Below are 23,287 nucleotides of genomic sequence, written 5' to 3'. Positions count from 1 at the left end.
CAACTGATGGCCATTTTCTGCCCTTTGCTCATTGGTAGACCCCTGTGACAACACACAGACATGGCAGAGATCCAACTTCTTACTGTATTACACTGGCCACCTAAGGCTCCCCAAGTGGGCTGGGAGCTTATGCAATCATGGGCTACTTGAGGAGTGGGTCAACTTCTTAGGACCTCTGAGTGTATTTTACAGTGTAGCCTCAAGTTACTGTTAAGAAATTTATATTAGTAAGTTGTAAAGCTGCAAGCAGTGAAAAAAGTTTTTACTCACTGTGTCTGGGGAGCAGGGAGCCATTGTGTAGGCCTCATATCAGTGAGCTGCAGGGTGAGCAGAGAGGCCTGGCTTGGGGCTGAGCACAGCCAGTAAGGCCATTGCTCTACAGGAGAGGGACTAAAGTGCACCTTGGTGCCAGAAAAGGGTTCCCCGCTTTGCAAACACTTCATAGAGAAAAGGACACATAGAGGTGGATAGATTTCCTCTGAGCAGCACCCAAAAACCCCTGTGGCCATAGGCTTGGCTCTACCCACAGACATCCATTCCTCTGATCTAGGCACACTGCCTGCTCTGCCTTTGACTCCATTGGGTCTCTGGGTTTTCCACTCCACAGGACCTGCATGAGGAGACACTTTGTTCTTGTTGCAGTGTGCCACCGCATTGCTGGGAGGAATGCAGAGGCCTAGAAGCAGCCACATGCCTCATGGACAGTCTCTTCACTCAGTCCCAGTCCAGGTCCCTACAGCAAGGTCCAGCGGCTTAGCACACTTGCTAGGAAGGAAGACCTGGGTAGGCCTGTCAATCTGGAATCAGCTTGGTGTTTGTGCCACCATGCGCAGCCTCAGAGTCTGCCCCATTGTCCCAGAAGAGCATGAGGGAGTGACCAGGTCCTGGTCAACAAGTTCTGCTAGTCACTTCTAACTGGTGCTGTGTTCATAGGCTGCTTCGGCTGTGAGGCTCTCTGTGGGGTTTAAGGACAGGCTCTTCCCACCAGCAGAGAGAAAGGTTGGGCCTGGAATTGAAGTGACCAGTAAGGAACCTGCAGCCTCAGATACTGGGGCTCCCAAAGTCCCACAGTTAAACCATCAAAGACAGGGTCTTCACAGAGGCCAGAACTTGTTGCTCTCAAAATGAACATTGATTTATTTAGCATTTTAAAATGTTTTTATTTAGTTAGTTTTATTATTTTTATTTTATGTGTGTGAGTATATTTCCTGCATGCTGTAAGTATACCGGTGTTGTGCAATGCCTAAGGTGGTCAGAAAGGGCTTCAGATCCCATGGAACTGGAGTTATGGATGGTTGTTAGCCACCACATAGGTGCTGGGATTTGAACTTGGGTCCTCTGCAAGAGTAGCCAGTGCTCTTAACTACTGAGTCATCTCTCCAGTCCTGATTTATTTAGCTTTTTAAAATAGTGGCTACAGCACATTGCCCAATCAGGATAACATCTAGCAGGTGTGTCCATCCTTTTGACACTGACGTGACACTGTCAATTACCAAGTTCATCCTAGAGAATCAAGAACCACACAATCAAGTTACAAAAATAAAATAACAAAACAATCTCATGTTTTAAGTATTTTTTTACGATCTTGTATTGGGTGACATGTTTAGCAATCTTGGGCTGTGGGTTGGACACACATGATAGAGAGTATGCCCAAAACATTAATGTAGGAAATATAGATACAGGGGAAGCAGGTAATTCCAGCACTTGGGAGGCAGAGGCAGAAGTATTGCTACAAGTTCAAGGCCAGCTTGGTCTACTATTGAGTTCTAGGATAGCCAGGCTATAAATTAAGACCCTGAATCAAAAGGGGGAGAGAGTTGGGGAGCCAGATCAGTCAGTAACATGCTTTCTGTGTAAGTATGAGGATCTCAGTTTGAATCTAAACAACCATATAGAAAGTTGTGAGCGGTGGTGAGTGCTTGCAATCCCGACACTGGGAGAGGTGAGTTGTGGAGAGAGGAGGATCCCTGGGACTCACTTCGCAGCCAGCTTAACCTAATCAGCAAGCCCCAGGTCCCTGTGAGAGACCCTGTCTCAAAAAACAAGGTAGACAGCTCCTGAGGTACAACATCTGAGGTTCATCTCTGGCACTGGCACACACACACACTCACAAAGGAGGGGCTGGGTGCAGCTAAGGGTACAGTGCTTGCCTACCATGTGTGAGGCCAGGCTCAATCCCCAGCACTACAAAGCAAACAAACAAAAATCTTCAAAGATCAAATATCCTTACAGAATGAGGTGCTATTTGGGGGACTGGTTCTCCACCTCTAATATTCTGCTAACAATGTCATTAATGAAATTTAAAACTGGTTCTTTCCTTCAGAGAGTTAAACAGCACAGCTATGAGGCTTGCCTCTGAAGTTGAGAAATTGGATTTTGTGCTTTGGGGATGGGCCTCATTTCTTTAGCACCATTATTAAGAGAGTAAAGGAAAACCCCGAGCATTTGCTGAGAATCCAATTTAGACACATAAGAGCCAGTGAATCCCTATGACTTACAAAGAACAAATGGCGGGTTTGTGTTCTCCCACTGACAGCTTCAAACTTTCTAGAACGACTCCTCCCAGATGTCTGATTTCCTACTAGCTTATATGAGTTTCTCAGGGCTTGGGCAGGGATTCTCCGAGGAGGACAGAAGCCCTTGTTTTACAGTCTCCTTAGAGAGCTGTGTGCTGAACCTTGCCTGAGGCTTCTCTGTGCCAGAGGTCCTAGAAACTCCACCACCTCAGGGTGGTCCTGGTGACATCAGTCATGTGATCATCACCCATAGAGGGTCACAGCAGGCCAGATGACCAGCAGCCACAGGGCACAGCAGGTTTGCAGAGCCTATGCATGTCCTTCCATATAGCTAGATTTGTCTCTAAATTATACAGATACCTAATATTTTCCTCAGTTGACATTGCCTTCCTAATTCCCATCCCATAACTGCTTCTCTGTGCTCTGCTTGGGTCAGTAGGGGCAAGAAGATACTTCTATTCCCAACAGGGCATGGTTCTGCCTCAGGTAGGCATCCCTTTGCCAACAACAGTCAGAGAACATTTAAAATTCATTTTAATTGTATATGCGTATGTGTGTGTGTGTGAGAGAGAGAGGGTATGTGCACCCAAGCGTGCACATGTGGAGGCCAGAGAAGGATGTCAGGCATCTTCCTCTACCTATCCTTACCTTATTGCTTTGAGACAGGGTCTTTCCCTGAAACTCACCATTTTGGTTAGTGTTTCTACCCCCCCCCACACACACAATTTTAGGGATACAGGCGCACATAGCCACATTGGACTTTTATGTGGGTGTTGGAAATTTGAACTCAGGTCCTCATGCTTGCATAGAAAGTGCTCTTAACCACTGAGCAATCTCCCCAATCTACCAGCTATGCATTTTCTATATGACCTACAAGCACAGTGACCCAATTCATAGCCATAGTTCATGCATAACTATAAGCAAATGCTTACTGAGGATGGATAGACAGACAGAAGGACCCATGTTACAGGAAGTGTTGGCTCATGGGGAAGGAGCAGAGACCAAGTTCCCACATGGCCAGCCCCACACACCTTTCCTTCATCTGTGATGCAGTGCCTACTTCCTCCTTTGTGCCTCTGTTCTGTAAAGGAACCCAGGAAAACCACAACCTTCACAAGAAGAGAACAGGGTGAGGAACCCTTTTACAATTCCTGTGACAGCCACAGAGATATCCGACACTGTGCTGACGGGCTCTTCTAGGTCCTCAGAGCAGGTACCCAGGGAGGTGGGAGAACTCATATGCTCCATGATCCAGCATCCCAAGAATAAACAGCTGGTGAGAACAGAAGTGACACTGGGGATGGGGAAATGGCTTAGTCAGTAAAGTGCTGCATTGTAAGCATGAAGACCCAAGTTCAATGCCCCAACACATGTGAAAAAGCCAGGTGCAGTGGGACAAATCCCAGCGTTGGAGGGTAGAGACAGGCAGATCCCTGGGACTCACTGGTCAGTCACATCATGGAGTTACAGGACAATAAGAGACCCTGTCTCAAAAAACAAGGTGGACAGCACTTGAGGAACAACAATTGAGGCTGTCCTCTAGACTCTACACACATGTGCACACATGTGCATACGCATGTGTTTGTGCACACGGCGGGGGGGGGGCGCTGATGAAATGCTCTTCCAGAAATGCTGCCCACTCCTACTGTCAGGAATTCCAATGTTTGCAAAGTTAGAAACGCCAGTGTTGTAGAGCACTATCCTCTGAGCATAACAACCGTCACCTTCATCAGAGCATCTGTGAATACCTGCAAGACCTTCACATCAACACTCTCTTCACCAACCCTATCCAACGGTATCTGTCTTTGCTACCAAGAAACTTCAAGGATCACACAAGGAACGTTCACTTCCCATTTCAGCTTCTCTAGAGGTGAGTGATAGAACTGGTTGTCAAGTCTCAGTTCCCTTTCTTCCAATCTGGTCAGAAAACACCATCATGGATGCTGGGGGTTCTCCAGAAGAGCAAGTCAGGAACACACACACACACACACACACACACACACACACACACACACACCCTCAGATGCCATTATGTTAACAGCACTGGAACAAACTCTCCAGGGGGGTTATTGGTTGAAAGACAAGCTGAAGCTTAGTTCCTCTAAGACTGTGGTGAGCGTGAGGTAGATGAGATGACTGGATGGGGTAGGAGGGAAAGCAGATGTTTGGGTCACAGAGAATGGGACCACCAACCAATGGAGTCAGACAGGCTTGTCATCATCCCTCATCACTCATGTTCTGAGGCAAGTCAGTGATCTGTTTCTTACCATAAATAGCTAAAAGTTGTCTGTCCTCAGCATTGAAACTTGGATCATATTAAAACATGACATAGCTTACAATTTTCTGTTTTGTATGCAATCTCATCTACCTTCCATTTAAAAAATATTTTATTTATTTTTTATATGTATGAATGTATTGCCTGAATGAATGTAAGCACACCCATTTCATACAATGCCCTCAGAGGTCAGAGATCCCCTGGAACTGGAGTTATAGATGGTTGTTAGCCACCATGTGGGTGCTGGGAATCAAACCCAGGTCCTCTGCAAGAGCCAGTGCTCTTAACCACTGAGCTATCTTTCTATTCCTCTGCCCTTCTATCTTGATAGTACTCATCCATCTACCATCCATCATCCAACCATCTATCCTCCCACTCAGCTGTTCATCTACCCACACAATTAGCCAACCATCAACATATCTGTTCGTCATCCACCCAACCATCCACATGTTCACCCACACATCCATCCTATTTATCTATCCATCTACCTACCCACTCACCAATATAGCCATCCATCCACTTATCCATGCACACATCTGTTCCTCATCCATCCATCTACCTACCCTCCATTCACCCATCCATCTAACCACCATCCATCCATCTACCCATCTATTCTTCTCTACATATACACATATTAATCCACCATCCATCCACACATAGATCTACCAACCTATTCTTCAATAAGTCCACATATCCATCCATCCTCTTATTTATTCATCCACCCACCCCCTCCCCTATTCATCTACCCATTCATATAGTCATCCATCCATGTATCTGTCCATACATACATACATACATACATACATACACCCACTCATCCATTCTCTTATTTATGCATATACCCAGCTACTCACCTATTCATATCTGCACTCACATAGCAATCCATCCACATATCTGTTCATCATCCATCCATCCATCCATCTACACATTTGCCTACCCATCCAACCTCTTATTTATCTATCCATCTACCCACTCACCCATCCATCCACCCACTTAACCATCTACTCATGAAAACATCTGGGTCTTCACTCCCTGTCAATGGAGAAGATGAGGCTGGATTTAAAGGTTCTCCCAGTACAGCAGTTTTCCATGTTAGATTCCTGGACCAGCACTATTTTCATCATCTAGGAACTTAAAACTGAAAGTTTTCAGACCTTGCTGTACAGACCTCCTGAGTCAGAAGCTCTGGTGTGGCCAACCCTAACTCAGAGACATCTCTATGTATCTCAAATGCTCCAATCATCTGAGTCCACACCATTTCTCCCCTAAGCATTTCTTGCTTTTCACCAATTACTAAAAATCTAAAGAGAAACCAAAAGATATGAACATGCTGCAAAGGATCCTAAGTATCCAGAAGGCTTGTGCTGTTGGAAAAGTGTCCAGCCTTGGTGTTAAAGTCAGACTCAGAAGCACAAAGGAAATCTAAAGACTCAAGGTCAAGGTCTCAGACAGCATGTATCATGGCCTAATGTATAGAACAGTTCTGGTAAGAAGGCTCTGGGTCACGGGATGCAACATTCAGATCTTAGGTTAGAACATAGCAGCTTATCTTGAACAGCACAGACTGCCTGCCTACTGTGAATTCAGGGCAGAGCCACAGAAGGTCAGGCTACATGCAGCTCTAGAATAATGACTGTGCCCAAGCCCTCAGCTGTGACCTCCAGTCCCCTGACTCTGAGTAGCTATACCAGCTACCAGATCAAGCTCCCAGAGCCTACCCTTGCTTTGATCCTAACATGAACAACTCCGTGACCTTGAGCTACACTCCACGATAGAGGGGGACTCTTGAGGACATGTTTAGATGTAAACCTGAGGCGATGGCTGCGATGTTGACCCATATCACTCCTTTATGGGTGTGAGCAAGTGCCTGTGATGTCTGTGCACCACTACTGCCCCCACTGCATAACATACAGCCTCTAACCCTAATACCTGCTTCCCCAGGACCATAACAGGAATAAAGACTGGACTGTGCTGGGAAGAGGCCAGTGTGGACGGGAGGCAGGCAGGGTACAGATGTGGACAGCATCCCCCTGACTGAACAATGGGATGCTCATAACAGAGGTGCCTGCCAACCGGATCTGAGGGTCTGGGTGAAGTTTGCATCTCCAATACTGAAGAAGCACCAGAGGACTGAAGTCTGAGGGCTATTACTTCTGAGAAGACAATGGCAGCTACCAAGGACTAGCCCAGGGTGCCTGGACAAGCACATTCAGTGAATGGCCAGCCCTGGTTCTGTTCCTCTGAGAGCATTTTTACAACTTAAAATGCACATGTGTCCTTTGGAGCCCACAAGGAAAATATCAGTGCCTAATACCCAGGGATGACATCACTACTGGAGCAGTTCCCACTCCGTGATCCCCACACCAGCCAAACGCAGGGGTGGGAAGAGCAACGAGGTCCCATTCCCCCCTTGGGCCTCCTGTGGAGGCAGGCAGGCTCCACAGGGTCCGCCATCCATCTAGATCCAAGTAACACCCATCCCAAAATACATAAAATCAGCTGCATCTCTGAAAGGAAGAGGACAGGCAGCATAAATGCTTTTTCTTTTCACCCACATATAACAAATGGTAGTTTCTATTGCAAAACCATCATTATAGAGTGAATCTTTTCAAAAGTGGCCATCCCACTAGATGGTTATTCAGATTTAGTTCTTTAGTTCACTGAGGGGGGTGCCACACCTAACCCAGACAACTGATAAAATTTTAAGCCTTCAGGAAAGTATTATTTAGATAATTACAAATGTCACATAATACACAAAAACCCAGCAACTTACTTTTAATGGCATACCATTATTTCCTCTCCAAGTCAGGGAAAACTAGTCAGTGGTGCCTAGCTCTGGACAGAGCAGCAGGAACCCTCAGCATGACCAATGGAAGCCAACAGCAAGATGCAGGCTGTCAGCTCTGAGGGCTGAAATCTACAGCAGTCAGCAGCTGCCTCTGGTGGCTTATTTTAAGTAATCTGTCAATCCAGAAAACCAACGTCCAGTTACTCTGTCCTTCATCTTCTTACCTATTCCACTTTTAAACATTTGTCTTAGGGTTAGACATCCCTAATGAGCATCCTTTGCCTTCCTGTCCCCACCCCATGCTCTGAAGGGCCTAGGCTGGGATTATGGACCATTCCAGTCCATGGCCACTGAAGCAAATGAAGTAAGGCTCCCAACCCACCCCAGACTCCCTAACAGGCAAATGACTCTGCAAACACGGATCTCCTAGAAAGCCTGTACCACTGATCTGTAATTCTCTAAAGTATCTCAGACAAAATAAAACCACACTGTCAATCCAGGCAAAGCTATTAGCTACCAGAAAATACTCGTTGTGCCTATTTTTCCTGTTATCGGTGCTAAGAGAGAGAAGTGAAGGTGGTTACATAGACACTGGATGCAATTCTCTACAGTTCAACACATGATGCCAAGCTTAAGAATATACAATCAAGGCCAGCGGCTCCTCCTACCAGTGTTCTTGGAAACCGCGTTTAATCTCTGCACCATTTCTTCTAGAGCCATCTCTTCATTTCTCAGCCAAAACCTCATCCTCCGATTCAACAAAACGTCCCCCAGCAGATCGGCCTCGACTGCACCAGAGGTGCTGTTGGGTGGGGCAGAACGGTGGGGAGGGGGCGCGGCTGGAACAGGGAGGGGGCTGCGGCGCTTTCCTTGGCTTCCCAGGATTGGTCTCTGCTTCAGTGGGAGGGGGGCGCGCCCTGCGCAGATGGGGGGGCGGGGGGCGCTTAGCGGAAGCGGAAGCTCTGCGCCTGCCGGGCGTGTCACCACCCCGCACCTGGGAGTCATGCGTGTGCGCTACGGTGGGCACCTGGGACTGTTGCATGCACTGGGAGGGCACCTGGAAGCCCCGTTGCGCAGACGCACAAGTCTGCCCTCGCCCTTCCCCCTGGCCTAGGGCTCACGTTCTTCGGGATTGGAAGGAGCAGCTGCGGGGACGCAATCCAACAACCACTGATTGTGAACCCGGTGCCCCCTTTTCCTCCTGCCCAGGGTGCTCCCTTTACCTCCTGCTGCTGCCGGGCAGGTGCAGAGGCCGCAGCAGCCCAGCGCACGCTCTCCATGAGGTCTCATGCCTCCCGTGGCGCGCAGGTGAACGGGGGTCTGTAGGTGCCTGGGGGAGACTTGACTCTCTTAACAAGGGCGTTGTGGGCCCTAAGACACCCGTACGCCTGAAGGAAGCTTAGCTGCAGACCCAGTACTCTCCAACCTCGCCATGCTTGGCAGAGAGCCACGCTGTGCATCTGACACCACCAGTGCCAGGCAGATTCCGGTTCGCTGCTGCAGAGCACTGATACCTTTGCACAGCGTGGCGGAGCACCTGCCTCTTCAGCTGCTGGACATCCTTTTGTGGTTTGGTAGGACAGGTAACAGATTCTTTCAGAAGTGCCCCTTCCATCTGGGGCCAGGGAAGCGCAACACTGAGAGCTGAGTCTCAAAGTGCAGTTCATGCCAACAGGATGAGTGCACCAACACAAGTGGTGTGCAACAACATGTGTGTGCACGAGCACTGTGGTATGCAACATGTGCATTTACCAGCACCGAGGAGTGCAACATGTTTGTGCACCAACACTGTGGTGTGCAACAACACATGCACCAGCACCACAGGGTCCAAAACACACCTGTGCACCGTCACTACCCTAACGCATGTGTACAACACCACTGCTCTTTCCAACAGTACATGTGTGCACCAGCACCACTTGTCCAACAACACGTGTGTACACCAGCACCATAGGGTCCAACAGTACATGTGTGCACCACCACCCTGTCCAACACAAGTGTACACCAACAATACAGTGTCCAATGAGACACATGTGCATCAGCATTACTGTGTCCAATGACACATGTGTGCACCAGGATGCAATGTCCAACAATACACACAAGCATCATCCCGGGCATGGTGATCTTCAGCACTGAGCTAGGAGTAAAGAGATGAAGATGTCCCAGTATTCACCCTCATAACTCGGGCTGGGAGACAAGAAAGAGCTTTAAAATAATTATCACATAAAGTAAAGCCCCCAGGGGCTAGAGAGATGACTCAGGTGTTAAGAGCACTGGCTGTTCTTGCAGAGGACCCAGGTTCAACTCCCAGCACCCAGCTAGTGACCAACAACCATCTATAACTCCAGTTCCAGGGGATCCAATGCCCTCTTCTGACCTCCATGGGCACTGCATGACATGGGTGCACTTACATACATGCAGGCCTAACACTCATAAAATTAAAATAATAAATAAAATATAAAAATAATATATATATAATAAAATAATAAAAATAAAGCCCCTACCATATAATAATCACACAGAGATTGTATTGGGAAAACAGTGAGAAAATCAACCCCCCTGAGTACCAGCAGTGTCTCTTGGTTTTAAGTAATCTCATGGAGGCAAGAAGCAATGAGTGGGGAGGTGTGGAATGGACACAGCACCCCACTATGTGGACAGGCAAAGCCTGGGTTGTTCAGTGTTAAAGCAACCCATGCTGTGCCCATGGTCCCAGGAGCCAGGCTCTGTGTGTCAGCTGAAAAAAGTAAGCCTAGAGGGTCTGTCCCAAACTTGTGTCCCCAGCTCTAGAACCTTTGCCACTTGCATCTCCCCCATGCCAAGCAGGTCTCCAGCCTCAGAGAAGGCCAGCCTTCTCTCGGGAACATACTGAAATTCAGGACTCCCCTTCCCAAGGGTTTCTGAGGTCTCATCTTCCAGCTGTCCTACACGGACAGACCTCTATGGTGATGTTGCTCCTGCGCGGCCCAGACTTCAATGTGTGAGAACCCTGGGGTCTCCCCACCCATAGGCTGTCACCTGGATCTGTGCATTCCCATAGGGGCCCAGCTGGTCCATATTCAGAGCCACTGCAAACATCATGTTATCTTCAAAAGCAAAGGGAAAGGTGACTAGGCTTCCTGCCTACATTGACCTCCTGCCCCCTGGGGAGATTTCCCATGCATCCCTCAGCCTCCTCCCATCCCATCCCATCCCATCCCACTCCATCCACTGTGCCAAAGAACTGCTCTGGTGGGGCCATGTCAAGTGTGTTAGGACTCCACATTCCAACTCCAATGGCTGCCTCAGAGTAGAGCCTGTTGACTATGGAGGGTTGACATCACTGTACACTCAGCTGGCCGCACACCTGTGCACTTGTTCAGGTTCTGTGCCTTGGTGTCACTGTAAAGATTTTCTAGATGGGGTTAATATTTAAACTAGGTTCTTTGGGTTAGCTGTTTGGGTCTCATCCAGTCATGTGCTTCCTTGAGAGGGACTGAAGCTGTGGGGAGGAGGGAATTCTTCACCATGGCCTTGGATTCCAGCCCTATTGGTGCTTCCCTGGTCTCCAGCCACTCAGAATGCACCTGCTGTAGCCACAGCTGCACGACTCCAGTCCCTGAGCTGAGTCTTTCTCTATCAAGCCTTACACCTAAACTGTGGTATGAGCAACGCCATCTTTCCAGGTTGAGTGGTTTCCTAAACAACTCAAAGCACCCTGCTAACTTTTGTGGAGCACCCCGATGTTCCAGGCACCTTCTCAGAATGTCAGTATAAGTTGTTTCAATTCTCCTGATGTGACACTTACCACCACAATTTTACAGTAAGGAACAGAGCTGTATCAGTGAACTGGGCACTAAGAAGAAAAATCATAGACTCCTTACATGGGCCCACAGGTGAAGGAGAAGCAGGATGAGAGCCTGATGCTTCTGCCTACACTTTGTGTCTATTGTCTCCTTTTTTTTTTTTTTTTTTGATGAAGGCACAGAGATGAGTCATTGTGCAAACTTTTCCTCTTGAGTCATTCTGTATGATGGTCAATATTGATTATAAGCAACAGAATCTAGAATATCTAGGTGACACACTTCTAAGCACGTCTGAGGGAGTTTCTAGATTAGGTTAATGGATGTGGATGGTATCACTCCATGGGTTGAGGCCACAGACTGAATGAAAAAGAGAAAACAAGCTGAGCAGTAGCATGCCCCCCCCACTTCTCCCTCCACATCATCCCCATCACTCCAGACTGTACCCTCCAACTGTGAGTCAAAATAACCCCCTCCTTCCTTAAGTTGCTTTTGTCTGGTGTTTTGTCACAGCAATGGAAGGTAAAGAATTCAACTGAATACCCAGAACAGCAGCTGCTCACAAGACAGGAAGACAGGCTCCATCCCCAGTGAGGGTGAGGCCACATCCAGGAGCAGAAGCAATCATCTCCTAAGAACCACCTGTCCCTGTCCCCTCAGATGTATTTCCTCACAGCACTTTGCAGAACCAGATCCCTCACTAAACCACAAGTCTAGGACTGCCTAATTACCCAAGCCTCTTCCCCATGTCCAGTTCATGCTGTTTAAACCTAAAGCTCAGGTCAGTACCCCAAAGACATATGTGGAGTCACTGGATCCCTATCTGTTCTTCTTGCTAATGCAGCCACATCGAGTAAATCTCTCTGTGCTTTTCACTGTCATTCATTTTTTTTAATTGGCATATTGAGATGGGTGGCCAAGCTGAGCTTGCTGGGTACAGGAGCCCTGGTTTTTGCACTAAAACCTCCCATTATAACAACTCCCTGAAAGAACACACACTAGTGGGCCACAGGGGCAGGATTCAGATTCTGACCAAGTGTTTGCCTCCAGGACTTCATTGAGGAGAATGGCTGTAATGGCCTCTGGCATTCTGGCAGTTACCCTAGGTCTCAAGGTAAGTCCCACCCCTAGCAGTTCCAGGAGGTATTAGGGTGACCCAGGGGCCAACCTCTTTCCTTTTCACTGCCTGGCTGCTGCAGAAAGGGCCCCAGGGGAGCAGCTCAACCCCAGGCCAGGCCCCAGAAGGGAGGCAGATGCTGTAAGGCTACACCTGGATACCCCATCTCCTTGGCAACCAGGAGAAAGTGAGCAGACAGGGGGTGGAGCAGGCCTGAAGGAGCCACCCCTTCTGAGGTGGAGCTGGGAGAGGGACAGGGCTGGGCCCAGGAGCCAACAAGCATTTCCCGTTTGCCAGGAGGAAGGAGTCCAAAATGGACTGGGAACACCACAAACTCATCACCAGCTGGGTTATCTAAAAAAGGACACGGCAGGGAAATTTGGAAGTGTGCCCAGGATTTCTGGCCCATGGTTGGCTCCAGAGGGCTAGTGTGATGATATGGACCCTCATGGGGCAAGACTTCATTGGGAGAGACCTAGAAACTGTACCTGTAATTCAGCCATAGTCTCCAAGCGTAGGACCCTGGATGCCTCTCCGGTCTAGGAGGAGAAGTGAGGACAGAGCTGCAGAACTCTCTCCTGACTCAGCCTGAGTCTGCATACTACATTAGCATGAGGGAAACACAATCCCTCGGTAGGGAGCATCAGACATGTTCTGTGATGAAAAAAAAAAAAAAAAAAAAAACTTTTGCCTATGTTCTCACATAAACAACTGCTACTTTTTGATGGATAAAACTCATACCTTGACACTTTTGTCTGAATACAAAATCACTGTGCATACCTTAGAAACAATAAAATAATAGTATCGCCCAGATAAGAGCTCTTGTTTATTCTTTGATGCATTTTTATACAAAATTGTACCACAATATATATCATTTGTAACACACGGTTTTTCTTTTTCTGTGTGTGTGTGTGTGTGTGTGTGTGTAGGGCCAGAGAACATCAGGTGTTATTCCTTATGCATTGTACGCCTTTTAAACCTATTTCTATTTTATGTGTGTTAAGTGTCTTGCCTGCAGGTATGTGAATGCATCCATGTTGTGCAATGCCCTCAGAGGTCAGAAGAGGATGTCTGATCCCCTGGAACTGGAATTACAGATGGTTGTTAACCATGTGGGTGCTGGGAATCGAACTCAGGTCCTCTACAAGAGCAGCCAGTGCTCTTAACTGCTGAGCCATCTCTCCAGTCCCCACCTTTCTTTTTAAAACAGGGTCTCTCACTGGCCTGGAGTCTCAGGTATCCTGCCTTTGCCTCCCTAGATGTGATGGCTAATCTTGGTTATCAACTTGACTGGATCTGGAATTAACTGAAATGAGAAAGACTTTCTTGATCATATTATTTGAAGCCAGAAGACCCACCCTAAATGTGGGTGTTACCTTCTGGTGGCAGCCCATATAAAATAAAAGATCATGGCAGAAGGGAGCTTTTGCTTTTTGCCTGCTTGCCTTCCCTCTCTGGTGAGCTCATCTTGCTCTGTGGCAGCCCTTCGCTGATAGTTGAACCAACTTCTCGGGATTCCAACATAGACTGAAGACAGCAGACCTTCACGAATCTTTCCGGCCTTCAGCCTCAGATTGGGACTGCTGAGCAGCTACCGGATTCTCAGCTTCTCCAGTGTGGTAAAGCCATTGTTGGACTACTCGGACTCTCTCCTGTAAGCCAATCTAATAAGTCCTCATATATATTCATTTTTTAGTACTGTTCCTTTAGAGGACCCTGACTAATACACCAGGAGTGAGATTACAAACTCATAACACTACCCAGTCTTTTTTTTTTTTTTTTTTTTTTGGTCTTTTTGAGATAGGGTCTCCCTGTACTGTAGCCCCAGCTGTCCTGGAACTCACTATGTAGACCAGGCTGGCCTTGAACTCACAGAGATCCACCTGCCTCTGCCTCCTGAGTGCTGGGATTAAAGGCATGCACCACCACACCCAGCCACCTTTTTTGTTTTTTAAGATATTTATTATTTTAATTTTATGTGTATGAGTGTTCTGCCTGCATGTATGTAAGTGCACTACATGTGCGCAATGCCCTGCAGAGGCCAGAAGAGGGTATTGGATCCTCTGGAACTGGAGTTACAGATGGTTGTTAGCCACCATGCGGGTGCTGGGAAATGAACCTGGATCCTCAGCAAGTGTTCTTAACTACTGAGCCATCTCTTCAGTCCCCCCCTTTTTAAAATTTGTTTTTAAAATTTTTATTTATTATTTTTATTTTATGTATATGAGTGTATTGCCTGCATGTATGTGAGTGCACCCATGTTGTGCAGTGCTGCAGAGGTCAGACGAGAGCTTCAGATTCCCCTGGAACTGGAGTTAAGGAAGGTTCATAGCCGCCATGTGGGTGCTGGGAATCGAACCTGGGTCCTCTGCAAGAGCAGTCAGTGCTCTTAACTATGGATCCATCTCTCCAGCCCCTTAAATTTGTTTTTATTTAATTTTGTTGTATTTCATACAGAATATCTCAAAAAATCTGAATCATCTTTCCTTTTTTGTTTTTTAATGTGGGCTCTGGGAATTGAACTCAGGTCCCTAGGCTTGCAAGGCAAGCTCTTTAAAGACTGGGCCATCTCCTCAGCCCAACACATGATTTTTAACACCTGGATGAATGTTTCTTAGGAAGTCTATTGCAAACTTTAACAAGTCAGATTTTCTTGGCAATTTTTTAAAGATTTATTTCTAATTATGCGTGTGTGTGCATGCACACACACACACACACACACATAAAAGTAGGTGTCCAATGAGGTCAAAAAGGATGTCCTTCAGGAGAGGGGATAACTCAGTTGACTTCTGACCCCATGGGCAGGAGACCCCAGGGAGAAGATGCCAGGAAGACACCTGGATGAGGCATCGTGCCCTCGGGGAAGCTGGCGAGGCAGGAAGGTTCCCTTTCCTGAAGGACCACATCTTGCATCTGCAGTAGCCTTGTTTCCAGATCAAGTCATATTTTCAGTTTTGGGGCTGGGGCTCAGCATTGTTTCTACAGACACAGTTCCACTCAGCACAGCAGGAAAAGCAAGAAAAGTTGTCTTGAAGACAACACAAGGACAGTGCACTGGTACCTGGAACTGGCATAGTACTAGAAACCACTTTCCAGATGTGGAGATTTGCTGGGCACTTCATAACAATCCTGATGTTCCCCTCAGTGAATTTCCTGGATTCCCAAATGAGGTTATTCCTGTCACATTGGAGGGGATGCTGCAGAGCTAACTATCTGGAGGACCCTAGCCTGTGCCATGTCAGTGTCAGGTGTCAGGCTACTGAAGAAACCAATGTTCCCCAGAACCAGTCACCATGTTGTGTTCCCATGTCACCCTCCTACACTCCAGAGCCCCATCACCAGACATCCCTCAAGCACTCGTGGGCATCACAGGACAGTGAAAGTGGCCTGTATACGAAGATGGACAGATGTGAGGGTGGGGTGCAGATGGATTCTTCCCATCCCAGAATCTCAGCTCAAAGCCAAGGTGAAGACAAAGAGGCCCAAATTTTAAGTTCAGAAAACTGTTCTGTGCTAAGGGTGGCAGGGGTGTGGGGGCTCTGAATTCTACCTACCAGGGAGGGGCAGAGCCTGGGCAAAGGTTCCCTTTTCCACTCACTCTGAAGAACTTGGGAGTGTGATTAGAGCACAGGCCTCCAGCGAGGAAGCCTTGTTTCTGTCCAGTTGGACATGTGCTAACTTAGCAGCCCAGCAGGAAGAATGGGGTCAGCCCTGGGCAGGGTAGGGTGTCTGTGTGTGAGGCTCAAAGTCTGGGCTGTCTGGATGCCAGGCATGAGAACAGTAATGCAGCCACCCACTCAAGCCTCTCAAGAGAGAGTGACTCTGATTTAGGGATCCTATAAGATGCTCACCAGGGTGGCATATGCAGGTCTCCATGAAGACAGCACTGCCTCACCAGATGACAAATTCACACGATTGTGTATGTGCATGTTTGTATGCCTGTGTGGGTGGATTTGTATACCTGCAAGCACACGCATGTGTGGAGATGCTGCACCAGAGAAGAGCTGGGGAGGGGAGGGGAACAAGGACCTCTATTATCACTCTGTTCCTCCAGCTCCCCCACCTGCCCCCCTCCAGCCTGTGCTAGGGTTGTGGGAGAGCTGGAATAAGAAGTTTTCAAGCGAACAAGACTGAGCCTCAGGAACTAAACTCAAGTTTCCACGACCTCAAGGCCATGGGACCAGAATAAAATCTACCATGATCCCCAGTGCAGCCACCAAGGAGAAATTAGAGGCCCACTGCCTTAGCACACGAGATGTGAGGTAAAGGTGTGGGCCCACCAGACAGCACAGGAGGTTCAGGGCATCTCTCCACCAGCCCTCTGCTCATCAGCTCTGCTTGCCTGGCCTAGAGGCTCCTGCATTTTGAGAAGCCATTATGGAGTTCAGGAAACAGCTGGATTCCCTAAACAGAGAGGTGGGGGCAGGGCAGAGTTCCTCTCTTGAATCCTGAGAGGAAGGCAAGTGTCCTTGCTCTAGTCCTAGATTCCATGGAGCAAGCCTGCAACACAACAGTTACTATTCATGGGGACTTTTGCAAGGTCACCTAGCAGTTCATCTGTGACCTCATCTGGATCGGGTCAAGGTTGTGTCACAGGACTTAGGACCTGACCTAGTTTGCTTTTCTGTGGCTGTGATAAAACACTCTGATCAAAGATAGCTTAGGGAGGAAAGGGTTTATTTCTTCTTACACTTCCAAGTCAGAGTCCATTATTGAGGGAGGTGATGGGGGATGTCAAGCAGGAACCTGGAACAGAAACCATGGAGGAGGGTTGCTTACTAGATAACTCAGTTTTCTTTTTTTTCTTTAAGACTTATTTATTTTTATATGTATGTGTGAGTGCTTACATATATGTATGTTCACCATGGCCTGGTGCCTGCAGAGGCCAGAAGAGTACACTGGATCCCCTGAAGCTGGAGTTGAGTTGGTGGTTGAGTTACCCATGTGAGTAATGGAAAAATCTGGCTACTCTGCAAGAGCAGCAAATGCGTTTAACCACTGAGTCATTTCTCCAGCCCCTCAGCTAACTTTCTTGTACAGGCCTAAGCCCACCTGCCTGGGGCTGATGCTGCCCACAGTGGGCTGGGCCTTCTCACATCAATCATCAATCAAGAAGATTCCTCAGACTTAGCCCCAGGTCAATCTAATCTAGGCAATCCCTCACTTGAGACTGACTCAGATGACTCGAGACTATGTCAAGTTGACAGCTGAAACAAACTAGAACAGGACCCAAACTAGAAAGATAAGCAGCCTGGAGAGACTCTCAGCAGCCTGTAAAGTTGGGATCAGGGGAAGTCACCCCAGGAAAAGGAGGTCCCTGGCTCAGTCCCAGTCCATGGGACCACAGGAAATGGGAGCAGGAGAGACAAATGTTGAGAACTCTTGTGCAAGCCAGGGCAGCCGGAGGAGAAGGTAGGGTCAAGCCTCAAAGTTCCATTCAATAGGATTCTGAGCACTGTGTACTCTGAGAGGTACTGGATAGCTTCAGTTGTCAACTTGACACACATGGGAAGAGGGAACCTTAAATGGGGAATTTCCTCCCACTGACTGGCCTGTGGTCATGTCTGTGAGGCACTTTCTTAATTGCTAAGTGATGTGGGAAGGCCCAGCCCATTGCGGATGGTGCCATCCTTGGGCGGATGGGCCTGACTATATAAGAAAAGTAGCTGAGCAAGCTGGGGGAACAAGCCAGTAAGCAGCGTTCCTCCATGATCCGTGCTTCAGTTCCTGCCTCCAGGTTCCTGTCCTGAGTTCCTGCCTGACTTCCCTCAAAGATGGGCTGTCACTTGGAAGTGTAAGACGCAGTAAACCCTTTCTGCCCCAAGTTGTTTGGGGCGGAGTGTTTTATCACAGCAATAGAAAGGAGAGAGATGTGGTTCCTCCATGTTCTGGAGCGTGGGGGGGGCATTCCAGCCCCAGGTGGCTCCTCATGCCAGCCTGGCACTCACTCAGCCTGAAGGCTTTCCCTGGAGAGTCCAAGAACTCACTCCAGCACAGAGCATGCAGTGAATGCTGGGCTGCCATGTGCTTTAGAGCTGATGCCAATGTGTATGTCACTCATTTCAACAAGAGTTCTGACAGTATTTCTTCATTATTCTGAATCTGTTGTTTTAGGCTCTGCTTTATGTGAGAGGGCTAACAGGTTCCATCTGCCTTCACAGGGTCCCTTAAAAGTTCCACGTTCTTTCCTGGGTGTCTATGGAGAGCAGGTACCTCGTGAAGGCACAGCCAGGGACCAGCAGACAGGGATGTGGTGGGGGGGAGCACTCCAAGGTGGGGAAGGGAACAAAAATTACTTTAGTTTCCTTTAAAGTCTGTAAGACTCACAACCTGGCCAGTCTTCATCTCTGCAGCACAAGCCCGAGACCCTGAACTGGGGCACAACAGGCAAACCAATGATGTTGCTGGAGGACCACTAGGGTAGCTGGGTAAGGCCTGACGATTTCCCCTGAGAACCTGTGAGTGTTGACACAAATGAGCTTCAGTTAGGGGGTCTCATGGAGGAAGACTGCCCTGGATTATCCAGGAACCAAAACCATCTCTGTCCTCCAGAGGGAAGCAGGTGGCTCTGAGGCAGAGGAATGGGAGGATGGGTCAGAGGTCAACAGTATGGCTTCAGGTCACTGGACACATTGGACAAGGCAGGGGCCAGGTTCCCCCTGCACCTGTGAGAGGGACCAGCCCTGCCCACCTCTGGACTTGGGGCTTTGGCTACCAGAGCTGCCAAGTGACAAGCTTGCATTGTTTGGCGTTCTGTGTTGTGATACTTTGTTAGAGCAGCAACGGGAACTGGCACAGGCGTGGAGTGAGGATCTTGGGGATCTCAGACCATGCCCAAGCAGGAGCAGCCACCCCACCCCCAGAGGAGACCTGGACTGCCACCATTCAAGGCTCAAAAAGCAACCAAAATATCCCAATGGAGGCAGTAGCCTGCCATAGGGTCAGAGATGGGGTTAGGAGGGCTCTTGGCAGGGTTATAAAAGGTACCTCTGAAGAGGGGTGGCAGCTCCTGGCACCAGCCCTAGAGCATAATATGGTTGTCTTCACTCTCAGAAGACAACCAAAGCATTCGAAGGGCTCCACTCCCCTCCCCAAATGAAACAGAACAGTTATCTAGAGTGCACTCAACCCGGACAAAGGACAGGAGCCGGCGTGTGGCCTACTATCCTAAAGTCAGCTTCCAGCATTCACCAGGGAATAGGAGGGCTGGGCCCCTAGCATGGTGTCCTGACAAGTAACCCGCGTGGGCCCTGGCTAGCTGTGGCTCATCCTATGAGTGAGCAGCTATGGGTTATGAGGATCAGTTAACATTTTAGAACTTGCCAACAGATATTCTGCTTTTGTCGAAGGAAGGGATGGAATATCCACTTAACAGTGGGAAAACAGAACCAAGAAGATAAACCAGCCAACCCTGGAGAGGCCTCGAAACAGTGAGGAGCCGTGGAACAATGGGCGGCTTCCTCATATTTTGTTGTTCTGGGCACCTCCCTCGGAAAACAAGCGTCTCCCCAGGATGGCTTGCTCACCTCACTGCAGGAACAAAGGACACTCTGTTCTCAAGAAGGGACAGCCCTCAAGAGAGGAAGCCCCCAAGCACAAGAAGTAATGCCAGGAGAACAGGGACAACATGCTGTCTTAACAAAGGGCGTGCTGATGTCACACATTTATCCAAGAAATTCTGATGAGGGCTCCAGATGGCGGTGTATCTATTTAACTGACACCCCAACTTCTCAGGTGCAGGGGGAGAGCCACATGTGTGAGGAGGGAGATTCTAGCACTAGCACAGTCCATTACCATGAGACATGCTGGAGAGATGCACAGAGAAATGTTCTCAACACAAAACCCATGAAAAGAAGGCTCCACTGGCTCAACTGGATTGCCTTCATAAAGATCTCTGCACTAACTTGTACCATAAGCCCTGCCAGGCATGGATGCGTGATAACCCATTGGAGCGATGTACTTGTGCCACAGAAACCCAGTTCCTCATAGGTGGCTACAGTCCCCATCAAGGGATGGGCTCCAGGGTAGGATCAGTGTCCATGGCTCCCACTGGGCCTATCAAGATCTTACAGGAACAAGGTCTCAATAGACCTGTAGATGCACTTAGGCCCAGATAGCAGACAGGAAAGTTCCCATGGTGGCTCTGTGAAGACAGCCTTTCAGGAGGTGCAAACTGGGAGTTCCAAGGCCTGAGCTTCTGTCCAGGGGTGATGAAACTCGGGGATGCTGAGGGTCTGTGCAGGCTAGAATAGGAGTGCAGGAGAGAACAGCTAATGTGGAGAATCAGGAAATGAGCTGGGCTGCGACTGGCCTAGGTTGGCTAAGTAGGGGCTAGTGAGGCTGCTGTCTGCTCTCCAGTCCAGTGCTGACTGGGATGCTGCACAGAAGTCTTGTAGATATAGCCATATAGCCGAGAACACCTGTTATTGGTAGGCTCTGAGTAAAGCAGGCAACCTTCCAGGGTGTGGCAGGCTCACTGAAGGCTAAATGAAGTCCCCAAGGGAGAGGGAATTCTGCCTCTAAACTCCATGAAGAACTCATGCCCCCTTTCCTGACTTGCTGGGCCCCACAGCACATGAGCCAATATTGCACATGGATGCACGGTTTCTGCTCAGATATCTCCTTCTGGTCCTGTTTGATGAATGCTGGCCGATGCAGAGGCCACAAGGACACGGGTCTTTATTTGCTTACCAAGTGAGGCCCCAATTTGAGAAAAACACCAACAAGCTGCATGTGGGGAAGATGGTGGCCATGGCTGGCAGGCATCCATGTGCAAAGGATTCAAAAGCCAAGGACAGTGAGAAGAAATTTAGGGAGGATCTAACTAAGTCATTTTGCTTATGTTCTCCCTTTATTCACACACAAAAATGAGAAAATTCTGCCAAGTAAATCAAACAAGGCTCATTAAGTATAAGATAAAAATTCTAAGTGATCATAAAAAACTAAATCCACTCTTTAAGTTGTTCCAAGCATTCCCCTAAGTGAACATGCATTGCCTCTCATAGTGGTGGAATGCCAGGCAGTTGTACATTCAGTAAGAGAACGCACCTACGGGTTGGTAACATCCCTGATAGAGATGCACAGACAAACAGGCACATGATACACAAAGCGTGTATATTCTCTGTGGAGAAAAAAGAAATACAGCAAAAAAGTGACAAGAGCAAGCCCTTGAAGTGAACCTGCCATGTCTGCCCAGCTAGAAAACCTGCAGACAAGCCAGCACCAGGCCACTCTGCTCTGCTGGGGCTCCGCTGGGGCTGCGCACAGGGTCCTGGCCTCATTCCCATCACACAGAAAGAGCAAGCCAGATCTCAAAGTCCCATTGTTTTTTAGCTTCCTGTCTAGGAGCCCCAGGCTGAGGTCCAGGGCACTTCCATTTCTGCAGATTGGTAAGAACTCTCCAGGGCATGTCTGAATGAGGCCCCACTTAGCTCTTGCTTTTTGCTTTACTTCCCTGGGAAGGTGACCTACAGAGGAGCCTCAAGCATAACTCCAAAGCCTAAGAACCACTGTCCAGTGGGGATGCAAGGTAGATGTATTTCCCAACCATTTCCCATAGGGCAGAATACAAGCGGACCACACAGTGAGAAGCTTCTAGGTTGCCAGCACAAAGGATCTGCCACTAGAAGAACTTTGGAGGTGTCCTGTGGAATAGTGTGAAGTCTGACACCACAGCCAGCGGACAAAGCCTTCACTGTAGGGAACCCTCGAAGTGTGGCCTATTTCAGCAAAACTATATCCTCAGTCTGAGGACAGGAGTGTGAGATTTCAGACACAACCTTCAGTTTCCTAGGACCCATGGGAATACACATGCCACTGACACTACAGAAGCTGGTCTCAACTGGGTCAGCATCCCCTGGGTGGCTGCCTGCCCCCAGAGACAGTGGCCAGAGTCTACAAGAAGAGAGAGTGACCCCAAATAAAAATCCAGGTGTTCCCCAGTGTCCCTCCCCACACCAGAGCTATCACCCCTGCTCTTCAGGGAGTCACCTCTCTGACCCACCTCCTCATGGTCACAGGAACCAGAAATTCCAGGCACAATGCTGTAGGATGTGTCATGAATGTTCTAAATATGTACACTGGTGCTCTAGCAGATTAACAATTGACCTCTTTAAAAAGAGTGATGTGGGCCAGCAAGGTAGCTTAGCAGGTAAGAGCATTTGCTAAGCTTAACAACCCAAGTTCAGGCCCCAGGATCTACATGGTAGAAGGAGATAACTGATCACTGAAGATGTCTTCTGACCTCCACACATGTCCTTTGGTGTCATCACATACACAGAAATGTAAAAATTAAAAATATTTTAAAGAGTGACATTTCAGAATCTCCCCACAATTGACCCCTGGAGAACAGCCTTGTCAAAAGTTATCAAGTTAAACACTGTGATGGTTGGCTTGACATACTGCCCAGTGTATAGAATTCACACAGATAGCAAATACAGTAATATATATGTATGTATATATATATATTTTGATGTGCATGAATGTATTGCCTGCATGTATGTAAGTACACCCATGTCATGCAATGCCCATGGAGGTCAGAAGAGGGCATTGAATCCCCTGGAACTGGAGTTATGGACAGCTATCAGCTGCCCTGTGGGCATCAGGAATTGAACCCGGGTCCTCTGCAAGACCAGTCAGTGCTTTTAACTGCTGAGCCATCTCTCCAGCCTCCAAACACAGTATTTTTTAAAAGGTAAAATGTTCAGTGTTAAGTGATTCTGTAGTTTCTAGCCTTTTCTAGTCTATCTGTGCATGACTATGGTTTTCCAGAACAGACCAAGACTCCTCAGATCACAGAGGCAGCACTTACCC

The 23,287-nt window shown here is 48.3% G+C and overlaps 1 protein-coding gene across 9 annotated transcripts in view; it reads right to left on the bottom strand.

Moving 5' to 3' along the window:
• Positions 1 to 23,287, bottom strand: part of Mcf2l (MCF.2 cell line derived transforming sequence like) — a 173,613-nt gene that overhangs the window by 108,047 nt on the left and 42,279 nt on the right. For 2 of the 9 annotated variants that reach the window (XM_008848410.2, XM_008848418.2), the window contains exon 1: positions 8,248 to 8,335. The exons of 6 other annotated variants lie outside the window; for them this stretch is intronic. In XM_008848410.2, the coding sequence (XP_008846632.1) occupies positions 8,248 to 8,326 (79 nt within the window). In that variant the 5' untranslated portion in view covers positions 8,327 to 8,335. Of the gene's footprint in view, positions 1 to 8,247; positions 8,336 to 8,802; positions 8,992 to 23,287 lie in introns of those variants that run through there. One more of the 9 variants, XM_008848414.2, reaches the window with a different exon arrangement.

This window comes from Nannospalax galili, unplaced genomic scaffold, assembly GCF_000622305.1.
Source record: "Nannospalax galili isolate Female #2095 unplaced genomic scaffold, S.galili_v1.0 scaffold744, whole genome shotgun sequence".
In the NCBI taxonomy this organism is placed as follows: domain Eukaryota; kingdom Metazoa; phylum Chordata; class Mammalia; order Rodentia; family Spalacidae; genus Nannospalax; species Nannospalax galili.
This window is presented reverse-complemented; position numbering and strand designations above follow the sequence as displayed.